Genomic DNA, 23,173 nt, shown 5'->3' with positions numbered 1-23,173 from the left:
AGGGTGCCTCGGTTAATACAGGACATATCATGCGCAGGGCTACGTGCCATGTATTTAAAAGAGTAGTGTGCAGAGATACATCGCTGGTCCCGTTCTTCAGATCCTTTTAACGGCGAAGCCCTCCCCTCCAAACCCTCTGCCACGTTTCAGAAAGCCTCGGCAGCGATACAACATCAATGGTTTAATCGCCTTACATCTTTTGTTGACTGAGAGGAGGGCGAGCAAGACAGAGAGGATATATGGGGGATAATACACTGTTCAAAAATCTCCTGAAAGCCATCTTGGCAGGCCATGTTAGTCAATCAATATTTTCAAGATTGAGATCAAAAATAGAGATGTACCTACGGCGAGATCCACAGTGGAGTCATCAAAGAAACCTCTGTGTCGCCTGTCAGCGCAACTTACATGATGCCGTTTAGACAATATAATAATAAAGGGCGGTCCTGGCTGTCAGCGAACCGATCCGACTATCACTCAAATGCGGGACATAGTCTCAATGTGTGGGACGCGGGACAAATAATAAAAATGCTGTGTGTGCAGTCCCGCACAGTGCGGGACACCTGGTCATCCTACACACACGGTTCTGCCCCTCACACACACACGCTTTAAATCAAGTTGCATAAATGCTTGAGCTACGTTTTTATTATAATTACTGTGAAATCTGCCTATTATGTTTTCGTCATTAATACAACAAACACACACTTGCAACTGATAACACTGGCAATGATTTTAGATGTATTAGACTATTAAAAAAAGAAATCATGCTTCAAATAAGTGGGGGTACGGCGTACCCCCGCGTCCAACGCCCACTACACCACTGACTAAGATGTACTACAGTGACTTCAAGAGACAACTTTAAGAAAGAGTTTACCAAATGTTGTTGCACTGCCTCCTTATTCAAAATGTGCTGATGCTGAACTCTCCCAAAAAACAGCAGCAGTGGAGCAAAGCAGTGGGAGATCAGAAGTAAAGAGGCCACAGTGCTGGAGTGGAGAAACGGGCAGACTATAATTGACTGTCAGAAGTGCCATCTCCTCTCAGCGTGAGTGAAAATAGTTTGAAATATGCTGCGTGATGCCCCTAAAGAGCAATAACTGGCTTCATTTGCTTCAACTGACACCTTCCAAGTCTCAACAAAGCCATAATGGCCATCCTGACAGAAAACTAGTATAACAATCCAACTGTTGGTACCATCTTTACCTTTCTATCGTCCATCGGATCAATCTAAAATCAAAGCCTCACTATTACTGCTTCCATTCTCCATCTATCAATCCCTACATCAAACCGCTGATGGAGTTTAAGAGGATTGAAAGGAGAACCACGAACATCTTATGTTTTAGATAATCATGTGGCATCCATGATGGCACATCCATGATTAATACCTCAAATACCATGACATCTAGCGCATAATGAAAGGATAAAATGCATACTTGCACCTCGCCCTTTCATCCATCAAGGTTGGCAGTCATTGATTTAGTCAGACAAACTCCCTTTCTGTGAGCTTGCGTTTTCCTACGATTATCAGCTTTCACCTAAGCGCTTTATGATTGTGTCAGTCGCTTCGGCGGAATCGAACGCCCTACACTTGGCAGATAAATAATGACTTACCCTTATAATCTGAGGCCAAGCCCAGGCAAGTGGGGGTGGTCTTAATACGTTTACAATAGAATTCAACAACAATCATGTCGTCCCATGACATTTTTATAAGAGCAACTCAACTGGGACGCTAAAAAAACAGACAACTCCTGAATCAATAATGAATATGTGGGGGAATATTGATTATGTGTTCTCTGACCGATTATAATCATTAATAATAGCACTATAATTGTTTCGTTTGGTACTGAGGTGCCCCCTTGTTTGAGGATACTTGTGATTCTGTTTTATCTCCTTTCCTGTGAAGATAGTAGGAGAGATTAGAGTATACAACCTTTAGGTTGTACAAGACACAAGGCCTATAGAAACACACCCTTAAAAGATCATTCCTTGTACACCCCTATCAAGTCTTCTCAAAGTTCAGAAAGAGAGAGAGGAAACCACTTTCCCAGTCTTTGTAAGAATATATGGATAACAATTCATTTAATTCAAACTGTTTGCTAGCATGGCTAAAAAAAAATTGATTGATACCAGGACAGCAGAAAGTACACACATTATCTGCCGTAGACGGAAAACCTGTTTGTTTAAACCACACCTTGGACAATAAAATGAAAAAAACAAACCTTTGCAATTCTGAATGTAGCACTTAAAAAGGCTTGGCTTATTTGAAGCTAATGTACTTGCCAGTTTCTTGATGTTCTGAATTTGTATTCTTATTGTTCATTGCACTTATCGTTAGTCGGAATACAATGGAAATGAAATGTGATGTAACAACAGGCCACATTGACAGACATGGGGCATTAAGATACCATATTCTTTTGTTGGAAAGGAATAGGCTGGGTGTTATACAGTATACTGTAGCAACACCTCAAGTTCTTTAAACTCAACATACATAACATACATACACTTGTGTTTCTAAATCAGTTAAGTCAAAGACATACGATCCATATATTTGAATCCCCTTTGATTGATCACTTGTCATCCTAATGTTTCAGAACCATCATCCAGGCTTTGACTAACAAGAACAAGTCGAGAGTAATGTCTGTCTCAAGGCCTATCCCAAACCAAAACAGAAACATGTTTTCTCAAGTAACACAGTCCAGTCTTGGCACTTAAAACTGGCCTGCTGCACAAGGAAATAAGCCTCCAGAATAGCAGAGAATGGTTACCTGAAACTATCCCAAAACACTTCCTGGGGATGGAGCTACAATGTTGAGACTGTACAATTCATTCCAGATGCTTCAGCCGACCGTCAAAACTCCACATTATCTAATCCATCTGGAGGGTGTGCTACAACTTTCACATTTTTCGCAGGCGCTCCAACTATGTCCCAATCCTGGCTGTGAAGTTTCATCTAAGCAACCAATCAAGTGCTTCAATATTTCATTATCGCAAAAGATTTTCAGTCGGCTAAAACATTTGCACGAATTCCAAAAAAAAGATTTATGAGCCATTCCATGTGGGAGCACTTAAAAAGTGGCCCTGTGCCCACATTGTAAGCACCACAGAAAACAATCTATAACTGTTAAACAACACGCCGTACTCGCCGTAGTGAAGAGACAGCACAATCTAAATACAAGCAAGGTGAAACCATCTGCTGACTCCAGTGTCAATGTCACAGCAACCTAAAGCAGAGAGCTGACAGGCAGAAAATCCAGATGAACACCTTGTTCCTCCCAGGCCTCGAAAAGAAGCTGATGAAGAGGTGTTCGCTCTCGGAGTTGCTGACTTTTGGCAACCTGGGACTGTTCCACTGTCGAAGGTCACTGGGTGTGGGACATTAACAGAATCGAAATGCTGATGGTGAGTTTATGGTGCAACCTCAGATGGGTATTTGTCACTGTGCCACCTGAGCCAAGTAACTCCTGTGTCTATTGTTTGCATCTTAATAAGTTGTTTAGATTTGACATATGACACAGATCAATAAGGGTCCTGCCAGGGGTGCAGTACCACTCATTAAAATCAAATGTAGCCAGTTAAGGATATGCTAAAAAGGTCAATCAAGGGTACCTTTGATAAAATGCCCTCTACAAGCTGGGATGTAGAGGGTCTTGTTTTGTAAATCAACTATTACATATTAAGATAATAAATAAATATGCAGTGATTGGCCAAATGTGACATTAAAGTAGTATTTAGAGGATTTTAATTTAACTAAATGTCTGTTAAGTCATTATCTATCACCGAATGGGGTACCCCAATGGTGATTGAGACTATGGCCCACTGATGTAGAATTGCTCATTTATATATTTGAAGTCTTTAGAACTAGTTGTTTTGAAAAGAAAGCCAATTATTGCCAGAGTTCTCAGTTTGCTAATAGTTTTGCTGTCTACTGTATTCTGGGACCTGTAGTGCTACACAGCTTTTGCAGTTACCCCCAGTAAATAGCGTGTGGATAAATCCGCCAGGACTAAAAATCTTACGGATTGCTGCTTTAACTAGAGCTTATAACAATGTTTAACTGAATTAAAAAAAAGGTAATTTTCTCTTCAGTTTGCAAGCTGGGGAGTCACTTTGTCACGTCAAACAAATGCGAAGCTCATAAGGAAATCATGTGAAATGTCACATTGCTACACCCGAAAAAGAAAGTGTTTCAGGCAGAAAAGTACAATTATCTGCTTCTAATGATAACTGATGTTCAAGTGAATTGTTCAAATAAGTTGGTAAAGCTAGTTTATTAGTCAGTTAAATTGAGTGTTACTCGCACCACACCCTGTTGAGTAAATTCCTGGGCACAAAACCGACACACACTCACAGAGATGACCTAGCTCTTGACGGCATATTTCAACACGGGTCATCCAGCATGAAGGCCGACTATGCCCAAACCTATCCCCCATCCCCCATCCTCCCCTCCGCTTCAGTGACTGTGAGGCGTAGGCGCCGTCCACTCGCCCCACTGATCATTGCTGTTGCCTAGGCGACTGAGCAACCCAGCCCCTCCAGCATCCCGAAGCCCAAACGATCAGAAAAGAAGGACCTACATCATTTAGATCGGTGTAGACGTAAAAGGCAGACGCGGGGGGTGAGAAAGTGGCTAAAAATTGTTTGAGATAACAAATACGACACAACAGTAAACAAACAAATGTTGAAAAAAGGCACCAGCATTAGTTATTTTAGTGCTAGCTCTATAACCTCATTCTGTCTGCAGAGCAAAGCGGTGATGGGAATAATCGGACAGCCTATCAGACAGCAGGTTCATAGAACATAGATGGATGCAGATGGAGGGAAAGGCAGGAAAAGGGAAGCCTGTCTGGTAAGGAAACACAGGGAGTTCAAAAGCGACCCAGAGATACACGCTTTCCCGTCTTCCTGTTCCTCTTTCCGTGCGGTCCCATTCCCGCTGTGTCACAAAGAGAGGGACCCACTTCCTCTTTTGTTTATCCAGGAATGTGGGACGTCCTGACAGGCTGGCTTTTCATTGACAGTGCACAGCTGAGAGTTCCCCCTGTGGCTCTTTCTCTCGACCTCTCCTGTGTGTATCTATGCATGTGTGTTTCTACTCCCTTATCTGTGTTATCAGACCACCAGGCCTCCCACAGGCAGACAGGGAGCTGTGAAACGCAAGCCAGAGAGTGCGCTGCGCTCCGGGGGAAACTGTCACACTAAATGCTTGACACAACTCAGTCACTGTGAAGGAATTCTTCAATTGAATATTTACAAAACTTAGCGTAGTTAGTGAAAAAAAAAAAAAAGTTACCACTCCAAAATTATACACTAAAGCACATGATGTCAGCATGTCCTTTTGAGTCACTTAAAAAACAATCTTTCCAGGCATGTTTTAACATGCAATCCTTTCACTTTTAATAATTATAATAATCTTAGACCTGTAATGTGAGTTTAGTCACCAAGAGTAGCTTGATTGGGCACCATGTAGTTGTTGCCCTACATGAGAAAAGTACAAATGTGACCACTTGGGTGAGGTTACAAAGAACTTTTTGCAGCACAGAAACATGAATCTGAGTATGGTAAAACAGGATAACAGCGACAGAAACTTCCTATTCCTGTTAGGCGCCCTTTTTATAGCCCCGCAGACACACCACACAATGACTTGAAACCACAGCTGAGAGAAAAACACCATTGTGTTGTTGAGCCTCTGGTTTCATTTGAAACCAAAAAGGAGCTCACACAGAGAGAGGCCAGGGCTCTCTTTGACTCTCTGGTGATTGTTTATTTAAGGAAAACACAAGAGATACCGAAGGCCCAACTGATGCTTTGAAGAAAAAAACTAGCTATGAAGATTTTGGCTTTGATCCTTTCTCTTAAAAAGTGATCCCAATTGATGTTTTAATTCAAAACGGAATAGTTGACTTTTTAAACTTTTTGATAGTTCACTTCAGAGGGAAAATGACCAAAGGCTTCGGTCACACATGAATGTAAATATCAAGGCACTACCTAATTTGCGTTACTGTGATAAAACGCACACAGACACAATGGTGGCTGACAGGGAGGGCTGGTTTATGCAGTTTATTTGTTAGCTTTTAGGTCATGTCACTCCCCAAGGGTAAAAGAAAGGAAATTGAAAAGAGAGAGCGAGACAGAGAGAGAAAAGCCTCTTAATCAGAAAGGGGAGAAGTTCACACGCGTATATTAAGACAAAACAACACGCATATAAATGCGAGTTGCTATAACCCCCAGTTCAATACATTTTTTTAACTTTCTCAGTGAGTTGATTAGAACTCATTTGAACCTAATTTGGTTTACATGATGACTCAACAGAGTGACTAAACATGGCTTCTTAGGAACAGCGAAATACACATGAAAGCACATGTAGGAGGTCAGTGCAAACTGTCTCTGGGGATTTGAGTGCAACATATAAATCAATCCATTGTGCTGAAGCTCCGATGAGTCTTAATCCTCGGTGAATCACTAACCTATCGAACTGGTTTCTGTAAGCCACCCGCAGCCAAAAGGACTAAAAGGCTCATACTGTAGTATAGTCTGAAAAGTACTAAGAAATTGGGACAGATCAAATTAATGTAACTCCGCAACATATTGGAACTAGAAGATTTGTTGGGCTAGCTGGCTAATTACTGTAGCTGCTAAGCTAATTGCTAACATGCTAGCGGGAACATACTAGCATTAGCCAATCACAATAGCTGCCTGAGTTTCTTTTATTCTTTTACTCTGTACTGTGCCGTTTACTCACTCCTTGGCATTTTATCACTGTGCACCACTTTGTTCAATAATTTATACTCAAACAGCGGAGGGTTAATTAAAAAGGGATGGTGCAACAATGCTAATAAGCCAGCCGCTTCTTCTAGATAGGACTTTGCAACGCTTCATTCCCTACAGTTGCAGCACTGTCAAGCCACTTTAAAGCGTGATTTTGTGGGTCAAAGTTTACCAAAGTTGAGCTCAATTTAAAATACAGATTATCTTCAACCTTTTGTCCCGATTTTGGTGCTTTTATTGGAATTAAATGTATTTCACAGTAAAATATGGCCATTTAACACTGATATGACCATGTGTTGAGGTATAGGGAAGGAGAGGCTACTGTAAACTTTTTAGTAATGATTGAAGGTCCACTAATTTAGGGTGCCGCCTCCAGCAGTCCACAGAAGTCAGGCGTGATTTAACATCTCGCTGGCCTCTGGCACATACACAAGGATAAACAAACACACACACCAGTATGTGAGAAAGTGAAGGAAATAGCGACAGCGGCTGCATAAATGTGCCAGAAGTAGCCTGTAGCCATTGTTGCCTTACTAAAACATGTTAATAAATGTATGTTTTATTTACTGCACATTTTATTATATTGCATTAATGTGCATGTGTATGGTAACTTACATTCAGTCACTAGAGCCAGATGGCATTTGTTTCCACTACTTCTGACTCAAATAGGTCACCTGTCATGGGTTAAAACTCCAAGTCTTTCATTATATTGATGACATCATGGGCACGGAAACATTTCTAACTCACTTGATGAAAAGTATTACCCTCTGTGCAAGATGAGCTGCTACACTGTCCTTTCAAATGTGGTAAAAAAAACTACATTTGTTGACATCAGCCTGATCCTTTCTCATTCCCTGTCCACGTCTAACCTCGCTCTCTGGCTTGTTTAGAGACACTTTATCTGATGAGTTACAAACATTGTTCCTTCAAAACCATTTAGCGGCTCAGATGCCAGAAGATGGTGTGAGGGTCTGTTAAAGGTCAACAAGCGTTATTGCAGAGAGGCTCTTTATCAGTTCATCTGGACAATGTCAAAGGAGACCTTAGCTGTCTCGCTTGGCCACTCTGTCTTCATTTCACACAGCTTTACTCAGTCTGTGTGGTACTATAGCGGAGCCTAATGCAAGTTCTCTGTGACAGAATCATATTTCAGGCGGTCTTTGACTGGGACAGAGTTCTGGGACAACCAAGATGAATGTGGACGTTAAAAATTCAGGAAAATAAAGTGGTGCAGCTTACACATTTTGTAAGTCGACCAGGAAGTTGGCGTTGGAACAGGTCCCGCAACAAAAAGCAATGATATTTTACCATTGGATTTGTGGCAAACGCATGTTTATGATACTTTTTGTATGTTTTATTCAGCAGGATAATCGCCATATCAACACTGTGTTTTTGAATTTTGAACTGAAATGCAATTGCCAGAAGTAAAATCCAATTGACTACATGACAGTCGCATGAAGACATTTAGTAGTCTCACTTAATCACTTGTTATCAACAGCTTCTTTTCAAGACACATAGAAACTCAGAACAATTATGAGTTGGGTATTTAGTGATGTATTACTATTTTATGTCGTAGAACAAAACATTAAAATCTCTTAAGTTTGTATTAACGACACCTCATTTCAGGTCTCTAACCAAAAACATGTTCAAAAAAAAATCTTGACTTCCAGACAGAGAGATTCAAGAATTGGGAAAAAATGTAAACTAATTTCAGTGTTAAAGGACTCATTCCTTCACCACTGTATAGAAGTCACTTTTTAAAAAGGTAATGAACACAGTGCTGCTCAATCTTCCCTGCTGTTCTTTATTGTTTTATTTCTACAGAACAGAAGCCTTCTCCCGCATTACAGCACACACCATGTCCGAGTAAACATGCACACTTAGAGCCTGTATCCCCAAAGGAAGAGGAGTAGGGGGGGGGGGTTCAGCCATGTCAACGCACAAGAAATTCAATTAAGCAGACAGCAGGATGTCTCAGAAAAACCAAACCTCCTTTGAGCACAATATGCCCTCCAACAGTCCCCCACTACTCCACCTTGCATCTCCCTAACCAACCCCTAACCGCTGTTCAGACACTCCCCCAACACTAGCGAGACCCATTGAGGGCCCCCTTTTATTCACTCCTCTCCCACTGCCCCTCTTGCCTCTAAAGAGAGAGACTTTCAGATTTACATTTTCCAGAAACATTTAAAATCTATGAAACAGAAGCCTCAACCAACTGGTTTCTTTTACTCCTGGGAAAGAAAACACATTCATCCTACTCCTCTTCTTCTTCCTGTCCGTCTGTGCACGTCTGCAACCGGACAGATGCTGTTCATTTAGCACTCGAGTGGCAATCCTTGAGCTAGTCTCCTAAATACCCAGGGGGAGCAACTGGCATTTGGACAGCATTAAATAAAAGCCACTCTGCGGACCTCACACCGCAGCCACGTCTGACCTCACAACATGGTTACTCTGCTCAGATTTCAAGCAGCCAATTGAGTCAATCTGTGCCAGTGAAGAATGCTCTTACTAGACAGGCCTGGAGTAGCTAGTGTCAAACTGCGAGCAATTACATTTCTATCCAGACAGATTTTTAAAGGGGTATTCATTGCGAACAGTTCTGGATACAGTCAACTTATGAAGTTTTTCTTCAGGTTTCAATAAGTTTAATTTGGAACTTTTGGGACAACATAGAATGAAATGCAATACCCATTTGTTGAGGCCACACTAGAAGTTAAAGGAGCAATATTAGCCTATGAATGAAAACAGACCTAGAAATACTTCCGGTTCATGATTTTATTGACTTATTTCAACCATACAAAAGTCATATAAAACAGTGATCAAAATCTTAATTTAAGATGCCATGGTGACAGTCCCCATTAAGATAATGACGCACTCAATGGATGACTTAGTGGAAAACCATTCTTCACTTCTTCATCCAAACAAAAAAACTATTTTGATGACCCTCTTAATATTTGCAGATAACATTACAGAAGAGCGATCATTTTAAAAATCATATTCCGGACAACTTTATACTATTTTGTTGGACCTAAATGTAATTACAGACATCGTAAAATGACCCACTGTTATCTAATAGTAGAATAGAATCAATGTAGTATTGCTCTATTGTTTTTTTATATTGATTGATATCTTTGGCCCTGTCAACAGCAGTCCTGTATTTTCACACATGGACTTGTTTGCAATTATGTAAGAAGGATTTGTGATGCTCAGCTCTGTTAAAGACAAGATAGCATCAACGTCATCACCAATGTGTTGGTTTAAACAATGAAATATAATAAACCTCCTCTCAAGTGAGGCGGGTTTTTCCCATGCTGGCGTGTCATTGTGTGTGTGGGTATTTGTATCGTCAGTGATGAGCACAAAGAGCCTCAGGGGAACACAATGTCACACACATCGGGCGAAACAGCGGCTTAGAGAGGTGCTAGGCCTCTGCAGACACAATATTGCTGTTACATAATGACAGCCAAACGCCGCACCAAAAATGTGTGTGTTGGCATGTGAGTGTTTACGGATTAAAAAGGGCTGTTTTTTTCTTTCGTGCTTGTTTCCATTATTTTGTATTTGTTACCTTCACGGTTTTTAAAGTCCACAATGTCCCGGAATGTTCGATTGACAAAGTGACCTATGTGATCTGATTTGAAGCTGCTTGCTTTGAGCTGCCCCTTCCTTGTAAATCAGGCGAAATAAATAATAAAGTTTCAAATGGTTGGGGGATTTTTTTTCCTCCCATGAAACAGAATTTACTCCCCTTGCCAAACAGATCGTGGCGAGTTATCAGCCCATGTGCTAGCTAAACGAAGCTTAGTGTCCTCCTGTTCCATCAGGGCATTTTCATCCCAGCTTCAAGCTTTCAGCTATGTATTTAGGTCTTAACACAGGGACATTGATTTTCTGGTCCCATGCCATGCATTTCAAACGGGCCCTAAGCAGACATGAGTGCTCTTCCACAAGCAAAAAGGCAACAATGATAATCAGCGAATGACCCCTAAAAAATCAATATGCCTGTGTCCCCTTCTCTAAAAGCCATTAAGATAAGTCCCGTTCCTTAAGGACCACAAGTGCAGTGACCCAAATCAGTGCAGATTCAAATGATGGGGTAGCGTGGGACTGAAAAGGCCACTTAAGGATACTGTGTGTGCATAGTGTGTGTGTCATAATCACCCCAATCAAGACCTTACTGTGAGGTTAAGCCAAGACCCCACATGCTAATCCCTCACAGCAATTTTGATCAGCATATGGTGCAATCACCACTGACTGTATTATATATGAGGAATGAAACTGAGGAGATGAATACAGATGTGATGGGCCAGTGGTGTTTTAAAAGTAGAACCACATAGAAGTGTAAGGAATAAAGTATAATTTCAAAAGTTGTATGTTTTATGTCAGGGGTAACTTTTTCATCCATCCAACAGTTTTGACCATATAGATGAAAAAACTATTAACATTTGACCAATGTTTAAAGGAATACTTTAACCACAAATGACAATTTCTTTTATCAATTACTCTCCCTGTGTTTCTTTGAATTCTGGAAGAAAAAACTGGATTTACTCGCACATCTCTATAGAGAATAAGTTTTATTTTTTTAAAGTCTAAATTACTGGGGGTAAAAGGGGGATGGTTTTACAAAAGCAAAACTATATCAAAATCTGTTTACAACTCTTACATAACTTGTACAGTACAATCCAAGTGTTTATGCAGTCATATGCTCACTACTTCACAAACATATGAATTTTCAATTAAACTTCAATAATTATTTTACTTCAGACTCACACAAGTGTCAGACGGTTTATGGGGTGTTTAAAGAAGGTACGTTTTTTGTGAAAATGCATGCTTGTTTGAAGAGTAGAGCATATAGTTAAATGAAACTTGGATCATACTGCACAAGTTGTGTAAGAGTTTTTAAATGGATGTGTTGATAATTCAGTTGTTTAACGCAGCACTCATTGACCTAAATTCCTCAAGTGTTTTCACCAGTTTTTAGAAAACAAGTCTTTGAAACTTGCAAGAAGTGTTTTCTTAATGTTTCCCTTTTCCCCAAGGTAACATTGGGTGAGTAATTGATATACTTTTGGTCATTTTGTTGGTGATATGTTGTTTTAATGTAAGGCCTTATTGATTGGACTCTGGGGCATCACTGTGTTAGGTCTGCCAGGACAGCCAGGTGTGTTTCCACAGGTGGATGGAGTGTGTGTACTCACCATTAAGACCATTTGGGATGCTCCTGTGGTGGTGCGGTGCTGACAGGTCATCCATCGACCTCCTTATGGTGGTGCCTAGCTTACTGCTCTCTGTGGCGGGCTTGTGTATGTGGTTGTGATTGTGGTGATCTGGGCTCCCAGCACTTCCTGTGCTGGATGTGCTACTCCCATCTCCAACATCCCTGACGGTGCCGGTACCCCCGTTCAGGTTGGTCAAACTGGACTGACTGTCTATTGAGCTCCTGGACCCCGCTCCGTTCCTCTCCTCATCCAGCATGAGGATGATCTCCTTCAGCTCAGAGTTCTCCCTCAACACGGTGTCCTGGTTGGCTTCCAGCTCCTTCAGCTTCATCATGTAGTTGCCCACCTCCTTCCACATGTTACTGGCAGTGAAGCGGCCGAATCGCTGCCACTCCCGGGACAGTTTCTTGCCCTTCTGTCGGTCATCGTCCAGGAAGCAGCAGAGCTCCCGGAGCTCATGGTTGTCGTCCTGCAGCTTCTGGTTGATCTCCTTCAGGCTCCGGATCTCGTGCAAATGCACCTGCAGCCTCCGGTTGATGTCTTTCATCATGTTGCCATGATCGATCATCAGGTTCATTTTCTCGCCGTCAACCTTCCTTAATCTCCGGACCAGCTCCTCTTTGCTGAACCGAAGCACCTCCTCGTCCGTCATCTGGCTCACCTCATCCTTCGCTCCCTCGGACGGATTTTTAGCCATGGCTGTCTCTGGCTGAGTCTCAGATCGTGTAAAAACGGAGGCTTAAAATGTGTTGTCAAAACTAAATTAACAGAGCCTCAGTTGCGGGATTGTGTTAAAATACATTGTCCAAAATATGAAAGCATCGTTATGCCCTCCTCTTCAACAGGCCGATAATTAAAAGGAAATATTAATGTGATGCTATGGCAACCCTAGATGAACTGAATGCCCTCACAATGTACTCACATTCCGTCAATAACAGAAACTCATGATTTAAATCGATTAATTACCATGTACTTTCAATTAGGTCCTGGTTCCCATCAACATTCCCATAGCAATGTGCGCCCTCTCCTCTGGACATCGCTCCATTCAAACGATGGTAAACAGAAAGCGAAACAATTCAAATAAGCAGATTTGAGGTAAAAAATAAAAACCGTCGCGTAAACACGAGCCAATTGTAAAGTCCACTCGGTGCTCTCCTGTACGCGTTCACCGTCAGCAACGCTCCTCGGATAAGCTTCTTTGCTGAGGTGGTGCGTTTGCGGACGGAGGATTCAAGCCTTTCCACTCAGCCTGCTCGGAAATAGCAGCCCACCCCCACCTTCTTGTCCAAACACTCGGGTTCGGTTTGAAACGTTTGAAATCATTCAAGAGGATTTCGGCCAAGACGGCCAATCAAGACGTAGCAGAGCAGTATGCAGCAGCAGGTAGATGAACAGCGCGGAGAGGCTCGCGGGGTTCAGGCTCAGCCCTCTTAAAGGAACAGACACCAGTTGGACTGGCAAAAAACAAAAACACATCATTATTTTTTTTAATAATTAATTAAAAATACATCAACAAAGCCCTAGAAAATGGCTTCGAACTAATTGTAATAATATGTATTACCCTGACATAAATTATTCAATTACTAATTTATATAAACGTCACTAAACACTAAACACATAAGCATTGTGTGTATTTATTAGTAATACACAAATAAATGTGTACCTCTAAAAAAAGCAGTTTTATAAGAAATTGTAATCAAATTTTAAACAATGTGAATTTATCACTGAACAACCCTATCTTGTGACAAAATATATTACAATTAAATAAAACTAGACACCATCTTGCCATGCTATCACACTAACCTCGACATCAAATAGGCCAGGGCATCCATGGGCCAGGGCCGTAAAGTGGGGGGACCAATGGCCACCTTCTCCATTTCCTGCCCCACTGCTTCCAGCGCCCTTGCTCAGACCACACCCATCTTTGAACACCTTAAAAAGGTAAGTGACACCATATCGTACCAGGGGCAAAAAGTGATGGGGAAAAAGGGCCCCTTGCCATCCAAGCCCATTTTCATACTGGACATTCATTTTGATCTCAGTTACACATCTGTAAAGTTTTGTGGTTGCATCTTGCCAGTCGCAACCTTATTTATGTGACATAATCTGTCAATAGACAGATATAGAAATATAAACAATGTGAATGACTCAAATCATTGCTTGCTAGGTGTCTCCAGGAGCACATTTTGAAATAGTGCACATACTACAATACTCATAAAGTGAAAAGAATACCAACGCCGCTATAGTGATTGGGAAACTTGGGATAAGCAAAGCTTGTGTTAACTTTTGATAGTTAATTGTCAGGGAATTTAAGTTTAACAGGTGCTTTTGACATTTCTTTGCAAGGTCACAGCGCCCCCCTGTGTACATTGTCAGTAATGCCACAGCAGGTTGACTACATAAAAAACTGGGTATTAAATAAAATCATATTACCAGACATTCAAATGATCTTTGGTTTATTAAAGTGCAAAACAAACACAAAAATAAGATTTAACCTTTTTTGCATCAGTGAAAATAATTTCTTAATAATTATTTTCATTTATGTAAAGTTGGTCAACTCTGCATTTTAGCGTTCCAGGCACAAAACAAGCTCAGTGTGTATGGAAGAGCAGTGAGTTAGAAATAAACAGTAGATTCCAACAAGACTAAAAAAGCAGTTCAAGTGCATTCCCATATCCTCATTAGTGTTTGTAATATATCAGTAACTACCATAACTGTTTTTAGATAGATTGTTATTGTAGATATACTGCTATGATTAAATGATATCATTAAAACCAGCCCCATTAAAATAATAAGTAATAATACAATTATGCAGCATAAGGGTCTTTTGGTTAAAGCAAGGGTACAAATTTGCAAGCAGTAAACAAGCCTTAGCAACCTAATTTCACTACATTATAACCATCTTCTTATGTGACAGTACATTAAGACCAGCTATGTATTGTGCTTCCTGTGTCTGATAGAGCACACCACTCCACTCTTCGGCCTGAGGGTGCCATTGTCCAAGATGTCAAAGTTCTGTCCCGGCGAAAGCGTAAAGTCAAACCTCTGGATCAGCTTGGCCATTACCAATTTCGCTTCCATCTGCAATCGCCCCACCACCAACAACGCATTGAGTTATTTCAAGGTGTTCCTATGTTGTATTTGTTATAAATATCGATGACTGTGTCACAACCCACCTGAGCAAAGTTCTGTCCCAGGCATGCACGTGGGCCGAGGGCAAAGGGGAAGTAGCAGTAATAGGGCCTTGTAAACAAGATAGACAAGACACATTAAGTACACACCTTTTTCTTGTAGAAAAAAGCATTATATGAAAGTTGTATGATACTTACTTGGGAGCATCTGGGTGAAATCTGTCCGGATCAAAGGTCAGCGGGTCCTTGAAGAATTGTTCCATTCTCCCGGTCGTATACGTGTTGAACTGAATTTCAGAATAATTGATTGAAGATTTGTATAGCATGTCATGTCATAATGGTTTGTAAGTATTCAAAAAATATTTTGTACTGTTTGTTTTTTAAAGTTATGGTTGCCATTGTTCTGACACACACTTCCTGCTTTAGAGGTACTCACAAAACACACGGCCCCTTTAGGCAACTTGATACCGTCGATGACAGTGTCTTCCGGTATTGCACGAGTAGTGCCTGGAGCTGTCGGGTATAGCCTCAGAGTCTCTTTTAGCACCTGGTGGGAAGGTTACAGTGTGAAGTGTACATCCTGAGTCAATTACTTAAAAACAATAAAGAATAAATGATTCAAGCCAAATTTCAGAGAAGAGGCAAGTTATTGATTCATCTATTCAAGTATAGTATTGCAAACTAATGCAGCATTATTCGCGACGGGAAACGATTCGGAAGCATTAATGTACTTGCTGTCTGTAGCCAATTTGCAGTCCTGATAGTATTGACCAATCATGTTTGGTTTGGGGCTTTGGTTGCATTCAGGTTAACATTCCGGTTGGAGGTCACAAGAGGCAGAATGCATTGGTCGAAATGTGATCTTGGAACCAATCTGTAATTTCTATTAAGCTTTTTCTTGGTTTCATTTCATTAGATTTATCTGCATTTAAATACGGATATTTGATTATAGATTAGTTATTTACGTTGTCTATTAACTCCATTTCGCATCTAACTGACTCTAACGTCCTGAACAGAAAAAAGGGAATCTTAGCTGGGATATTGGATCTGGTATAAACTTATATAAAAATATTTGTAGTGCTAAATTGATGGCTGAGGAATTCTGAAATTACTTAACAATTTGGTTACTGGTCTACTGTAGATTAAAGTTGTATGTTTTAGATGACTTGAGTCAGAGAATGATTGAATTAATTAATAAATGAAAATAGGAGTAAGTTTCAAAATGGCTTCTCAACATGCTTCACTCCTAAAAAGCTTAACATTGCTTCCTAACTTGTGTACCTGTGAGAGGTAGATCAGTTTTCCCAGATCGTCATAAATGATGATCTTTTTCATCCCAATTACGTCATCAACCTCGTTCTTTAATCTGAAAAAAAATAACACAACTGAAGAAACCATCATTTCCAAGCTGCAGTATGAAACTGTTTTGCACTGCATGTTTAAACGCCATATAAATAACATGTATTATTATTATTATTATTATTATGTTTTGTTCTTACTTCTCCAGTATGTCAGGATGTCTTGTAAGTTCCTGGATGCAAAAAGCCAGCTGATTGGCAGTTGTTTCTTGCCCTAAAAGGTCAGAACATTACCTTTAAAATGTTGCTAATTTTGGATAAACGACACACAATTAAGTGATCCTCATCTCTTAAAAGAACATTTCACCTCAATAAATTATAACATTTAGTAGCCAAACTTAGTTGTGATAATAATAATACATATACTGTACATGAGAACTTACCGATGTCATTATACCAAAAATATTAAAATATTGAACCTCAAATCTCTAATAGGTAACATTAAAATGTTGGGTGAAGTGTTATTCTTATTTTGGAGCTTTTTAGACAAAGCAGAAACAACACAGACTCACCAGCGATGAAAAATGTCACAAAATTGTCCAACATCAGCTCCTCATCTTCTGAAGTCATGCTGTCCTCTGGGAAATAAGAAATTAGATTTGAAGAAGTAAACCAATGTGGAAGCCATCAACTATAACTGATAAAGAAGCCATGACCCTGTTAATCAAGATAAATCAAACAGACCTTGATATGAGCAGTTGTATATAGGAACTGTTCTCTTTCTACCACGCTACCCCTAAAATGCTGCAGGAGCAAGTGTGATTCTACCCAAGGAAGGGTTGTCTCTTGTTGATGGTTCATAATTAACCGATACCACTAACTCCGTTAGCATCAAGGTGCTAGCTAATGTTAATGTGATGTAATGAGTAGAGATGGCAGGTGTAGTTCGGTAGAAAATAGTTCGTACATGCTACTGCTCACAACAAGGTCTGTGGATCATCTTTTGAAAGCGGGTCATGATTTCTTGAAAAATACCTTGCTGTTGAGATTTATAAAGAAATGTTAATCATAATTTGAGAGAAGGCAGACATCTCTATGGAAAATATCCCACACTTAGTAAATCACACAGAAACAATCAAAACTAACAAATAGTACTCTAATATGAATTATTGATTTTGGTGTGTGTGGTGTATCTGAAATGATTGAACATTACCTTTGCCAGCTGTTTTGATGATCTGTGTGAGGATGTCCTTCGGGACGTCCTCGCCGTTTAGCATGGCAGTCTTTCTTTCATTTATCCACTGAGTTCCAGTTGCGCGCAGCAGGCGGCAGGCTTCCTTCACTTCTTTAATGAACGGTTGGTTCTTGGGATAGTACTAAAAATGAAACAAATGTGGGTCTCACACAGTTTTTGTCATAACCACATAAACTCCATACAAACTTGCTGTGAAGTCATACTTCAAAAAAGATGTCTCTGATGTTGTAGATCATCCCCTTCAGAGTTAACTCGATGGCTTTAGTAAACACTGACTTATCCTTAATTTGGTCTAGATCCACACCAAAGGCAATCTGAGTGTCAAAAAGAAAACAAGGAAGTCTTTCAGATTCACAACCTGGTGAATTGTGTCACATGCAAGAACAACTTGTTGGATCAGGGCTAATGAAGTCTAGGCTCTAAAACCGTGAAATAATACCTTAGCGATAACATCAAGGGTAACAGAGTTCATCAATTGGAGCATGCTGGCCTCCGCTTGGTTATCAGCGACATCTGTCAGTTTTGTCATCAGCTTCTCTGCCCTCTCATCGAAGGTGTCCATTAGACCTCTCAGATACCTGGAAATAAAGGTAGTTTTGGGCAGAATCTAAAATGACTGCAAACACTGCACGTAAAATAAAGGTTCAGCAAATATTTGTATTGTGTTGGTTTGTGATTATTAAATAACTTACAAGCTGCTGAACGCTGGGTCCATGATCCGGCGCTGTTTATACCACTGTTCATGATCTTGTGCTGTTACCAGGCCATTACCTAGGAACCTTGAAAAGAGAACATTAAAAAGAAAGACTTTCAAAAGGTTCAGAAATACACATCACAAACACTTGTAATCATTATTAATTCAAAGTTCTTGTTGCAGTATTTATATCACTATGATATGTATGAACAGGAGCGCTAATCTGACTATGTAATATATTACCTCATACCAAACAGATTGCCGATTTTCTTGTAGGAATAATCTTTCAGATACTTTGGGGACATCAGGATCTCCTGAAATGGAGCCATCAAAAGAGGGTACATTGAACGACAAGGTGTTATACTACCAGGGATAATGCATCTCCGTTATTTGCAATAAGGACAATAGATGCTAAACTTTTGCACAGTGTTTGTGCAATGCAACTGACACAATTACCATTGCAATCTGTTGGTTGTTTACCTTGGTTCCCTCTGGGCTGGTTACAAGGACTATGATCCGATGCAGGAGATTTATCCTGCAAACAGGCCCGTAATTCTCAGACCTGTAAATTACATTTTAATTATGGGTTTGGATTGCAAACAATACATCTGGTTACACCCAAAGGCGGTCACGATATCAATCAGGAATAGCAGAAGTAATGACAACTTAAACTTGTAGAAGCTGTATAGACAAAGAGTAATAGCAATCGCACTCAAATGTAGTTAACAGACATTAACTTAGTAGGAAGTAACACACTAGCCCATTGCAGCCTAATGGTCAACTTGTAGCCTACACCTAACGTTATTTACCTACTGGTGGTGCCTTCGACATAAATTGACAATGTTTGCACAATTACACACTTTCTAGGCTGAACAATCTCTTATGCTTACCATTCCAGAAATGTGTCGTGTATAACGTCACCATTTTTCAATGCCCTCAAAAACGTTGGAATATGTCCGAGGAGAAAACTGGGTGATGTGAAAGCAAAAAGTGGCATGTTTGACATCAAAATAGTTAGAGCTTAATTTAAGATGGATAGGTGACGAGAAAACAAGTAGCCTAATTTAGCGTTAAATACGCTAACTTTAAGCAACGACCTAATGTACTTACTTGTCTCTCGGTGGCCCAGGTATATAGTCATATGCCATATGAATGTATTTCATGTACAAGCAGAAACCAAGGAACGCTATGAAAAGCAGAAACAGCAAAAACAAAGCAGTCCAGCTCAAAATCACATAGAAAACTGCCATTCTGGTAACCTTATGCTGACAGTCTAAACACAATCGTAAGTGTCCTCGGGTCTTGCAACTTCGTCGTGTTACCGATTAACTGGTGGCGGAACTTCCTTATTGCCTTTCACACGGCACATATATTTCATGGAAAAAACTTGTTATCAGATTTGCAATGGATTTGGCTTCATAGCTCAGTGGTTAGAGCACTAGTCTCATAAACCATTGATCGCGAGCACGATCCCCGCTGGGGCATGGCAAGATGATGTTTTTCAATTTATGTAGCGACTGTGTTACCTGGTTGTACCTTTATAGCATGGTGGTTCGTTTAATTTTAAATTTGCGATGTTCACGATGTCGTAATGCCTCCTGGAAGCATAGAAACTGCTGCTTATAAGCATTTAGATGATGATGATTGACAAATCAGATTCACACTAACTTCAGTTCACACACAGATAAAAGTTTTCACAAATGTGAAACTTTTAACTAAACTGTACTGCCTCCGACCTCAGAAATCATCATCAGTTTCAGACGGGAAATTCCTCCAAGACAGAAAATAGGACAAACGTTGCCAAACGGAGCATAGGACTACGTAGATAGATGCACTTCACACATCATATCCCCCACGCTTTCACCTCATCTGGTGAAGCGAAAACCCTCCTTTGGTTCATACAATTACACACTCATCTCAAGGCGCACCGGAAGAACTAATTGTTTGAGTCAACACAGCATTTCACATAGGCTTAACAAAGAGATTGATATAGAAGTGATAGGCCAAGTGATGCAGATGGACATTGTTGGGCACTTATGTTTGCTCGTCTAACTGTATTGGCATCATTGAACACATTCTAGAGTGCTAAAAGGTGGCTAAACGGTGGTGACAAAGTAAGCACAAAAGATGCATTGACGCATTAGTCTGTACATAAAACTATTTGTAACAGGGAATACAATGATTCATATATCTAAAAAAGCCATGGCGATACACATACTATAGGATTATTTTTACTTGTTAGTAACTCTTCAGAGTCGCATATTTACAAAGAACATTACGCTCCTGTGTTAAAACATTTTTAAGTCCACTTAATTTAACCCTTTAAAGTTATCACCAAGAAAAAAGCAATGAAAAAAATCTTTCTATACATTTTGTATTTCCATGAGCAAATAATACCAATCAATGTTTTTTTTTTACAAAGGACCCCACAGTTTTTTTATAGGCCTCTAAGAAATGGTTGAGATGAGAGAAAAGGGGAATATTTAAGAATCTGCATAGATTTGATTGCATTATACTGAAAGAAAATATATGTCTATGCATACATGACTGCGACAGTGTTCAGTTTATGAACATGACTGCACTGTAAAATGTTTGGCTGTAAAATTACAGTAAATGACTGGCTACTAGTTGCATGGATTTCACAGTAATTTACTGTAAATATTTCACAGTAATTGACTGTAAATATTTCACAGTAATTTACTGTAGATATTTTACAGTAAATTAGAATAAAAGTACAACTAAATACTGTGACTTTACAGTTGCCATGCCCATGGAATTACTGTGATATAGCAGTACAGAGCTGTGGTATTATGGTACCTTGCTGTACATAGATTACAGTAATTACTGTATTTTCACACTATTACTGTAGAAGTAATGCAACACAGTAGCCAGTAATTTACTGTAAATATACAAATGTAAATAATACGATAATATATTGTAAATTTGACTAGTTAACTAGGATTTTACCATAACTACACAATTCAATCAGCTCAATCACCAAAGAAAAACAAAGAAAATGCCCATTTTAACTTTGTATTACTCCATTGAAGTGCAAAGTACATTTCACAGTGTCTTGGACATGTTGTTACGGCCCCAACCTCTACTCCGCGGTAGTGGCTCGTGTTGAGACCCGCAACATGAAAAATACACGCAATAACCGGGAGGAAAAAGAGGTCTGGAGGACTGGCCAAAAGGAACAAACAGAAGGAGGGAACCCGAGCCAGCCACACCACGGACCGTAGGACCCAGAGCTCGGGGCCCCCCCTAACCAGAAATCAAATATAAACCCTGTGGGAAACAAAATAAAGCTGCGAATACTGGACTACCAGGGGGTGTTATACTACGAAGCAGGATTTTCGCTTAGCCGGCTAACTTCGGGGTTTCCGGTGTTGTGTCAAATTATGCTGGAATCCGATTAGTGTGCGCACGCTGTATATTGTTCTTAAAAGTTACCGAAAGAGTTGTATAAAGTTGTCCGTAAATTTAAGTCTCAAGATGTAAGCTAACAAGTGATGCTGTTATTTATGAATCTGAATCGTGGAAACCCTAACCTACCTACGTGAAAGAACCGACGGATTTTCGTCACCAAGGGATGGAAAAAGGTCTCGGGGATGTTTACTGAGGCAACCTGCATACGTGGGGGGGGGGGGGGGGGTAGTTCGTGATGAGTTCTTAGATGTTGATGGGTACAGTCGGTGATCGTACTTAGCACTTTCATAAAACAATTTCCTGTCTACTTCGTATTAATTCGTCGTGATAACCTCACTGAAACTACCAATGAACTGAGTCCTACTTACATTAAAACCATGGGCGACATACTTCTTAATTCCCTGCCGCGCCTATCACCTTTGTTAAGTGTTTTGCCCTAATTGACTAATTTTGTGTACGAGTTTCATTCGCCTATAAACGCTTCCAAAACTACCTAAGTTTTCAGCAGTTATAATTGTTTTTTACCTTCCTCTGCTAGGACTATCTCGTTTACACTGTTTATTTAGGTTGACTTTGCCTACCTTTCGATACAAAATTTTTTTACGCGAATAGGTTCTTTTCGGCCGAAACGCTGGTGCAATGTTCCCGTCATGCTTTTTTAAGGATAATTTCTTTCCTTTAATATTGAAAGACAGAAAAGTACGAAATTTATCGATGATGAACTTAACAATAAGTTAATTAGTTAATAAAAGTTTATACAATAACATCACATCTCTGTTCCGAAAATCACTGTTAGATATAGACGAATATGTTACATATAATATTTTTTATTTATTATTTTTTCCAGATTATACTATAATACCGGAGTTTATAGACTTCCGGACCCGGGGGACGCTAGAAACCACGCGGGGGGTCCAGCCCTTGGCGTACCGGATCGCAATCGTAAGATGGAGACTCGGACGTAAAGGACCGGATAACGGCCGGACAAAGGGAGAGTACGTCCTCCTGAACTATTAAGTTCGTCTTTGGTCCTAACAGAGCAGGGAAGTGTAGATATTTACATGCGTCCCCACTACAGAGAATTAAAGGTATTTGTTCTATTTTATTCTGGTGACGTCAAAGGATGTAGTCGTGGTCTATAATTAAGTAATGACACTACATATTACACAACCGTTAACGTCCGATCGGGAGTCAGTATAACAAAATAAAGACTGAGCCTACTTATTTGGTCCGGACAGTAGTTTCGGGGGTGGGGGGGTTTTTCATTCTACAAGATAATTTAGGGTGGGAGTTCGGATAAAAAGTTCCCATACCAAGATCCTACAGTGTTATTTTCACAAGAAATCTTTACGCGCAAGGGCACTGTTTCCCCCTAAAATACG

General features: G+C 40.1%; 2 protein-coding genes and 2 long non-coding RNA genes across 4 annotated transcripts in view; 1 reads left to right on the top strand and 3 right to left on the bottom strand.

The window, feature by feature from the left end:
• Positions 1-13,400, bottom strand: part of LOC104967655 (coiled-coil domain-containing protein 85C-B) — a 49,745-nt gene extending 36,345 nt beyond the window's left edge. Inside the window, exon 1 of the mRNA XM_010797163.1 lies at positions 11,964-13,400. Within this exon, the coding sequence (XP_010795465.1) occupies positions 11,964-12,681 (718 nt within the window). The 5' untranslated portion in view covers positions 12,682-13,400. The remainder of the gene's footprint in view (positions 1-11,963) is intronic.
• A 417-nt stretch (positions 13,401-13,817) lies between these two features.
• On the top strand, positions 13,818-15,068 carry LOC104967645 (uncharacterized). Its single transcript, XR_800751.1, has 2 exons — positions 13,818-13,925; positions 14,945-15,068. It is a non-coding gene; the product is annotated as an uncharacterized lncRNA (long non-coding RNA).
• On the bottom strand, positions 14,355-19,690 carry LOC104967646 (cholesterol 24-hydroxylase). Its single transcript, XM_010797153.1, has 15 exons — positions 19,473-19,690; positions 19,253-19,330; positions 18,843-18,924; positions 18,606-18,676; positions 18,361-18,447; positions 18,108-18,246; positions 17,872-17,982; positions 17,627-17,789; positions 16,986-17,051; positions 16,615-16,687; positions 16,397-16,481; positions 15,552-15,662; positions 15,314-15,402; positions 15,161-15,227; positions 14,355-15,065 (listed from the first exon to the last, which is right to left on the bottom strand). Exons 1-15 carry the CDS (start codon positions 19,610-19,612, stop codon positions 14,916-14,918), a joined length of 1,512 nt encoding a protein of 503 aa, XP_010795455.1. The 5' UTR covers positions 19,613-19,690; the 3' UTR covers positions 14,355-14,915.
• Positions 19,691-22,997: 3,307 nt separating this feature from the next.
• LOC104967644 (uncharacterized) overlaps positions 22,998-23,173 on the bottom strand; it is a 15,959-nt gene continuing 15,783 nt past the window's right edge. Inside the window, exon 3 of the long non-coding RNA XR_800750.1 lies at positions 22,998-23,008. This is a non-coding gene — a long non-coding RNA (uncharacterized lncRNA). The remainder of the gene's footprint in view (positions 23,009-23,173) is intronic.

This window comes from Notothenia coriiceps, unplaced genomic scaffold, assembly GCF_000735185.1.
Source record: "Notothenia coriiceps isolate Sejong01 unplaced genomic scaffold, NC01 NC01_scaffold00037493, whole genome shotgun sequence".
NCBI classification, from domain to species: domain Eukaryota; kingdom Metazoa; phylum Chordata; class Actinopteri; order Perciformes; family Nototheniidae; genus Notothenia; species Notothenia coriiceps.
Note: the sequence above shows the minus strand (reverse complement) of the source record. Positions and strands in the feature narration are given on the sequence as shown.

Bases quoted from the DNA above. Each gene is read 5' to 3' on its own strand.
- LOC104967646 (XM_010797153.1), bottom strand. From the start codon at position 19,612: ATGGCAGTTTTCTATGTGATTTTGAGCTGGACTGCTTTGTTTTTGCTG. The intron at 15,663-16,396 runs GTACACAAGTTA...CCTTCCCACCAG, and splicing joins AACTGATCTACCTCTCACAG to GTGCTAAAAGAGACTCTGAG. The intron at 15,228-15,313 runs GTAAGTATCATA...CTTGTTTACAAG, and splicing joins TTTCACCCAGATGCTCCCAA to GCCCTATTACTGCTACTTCC.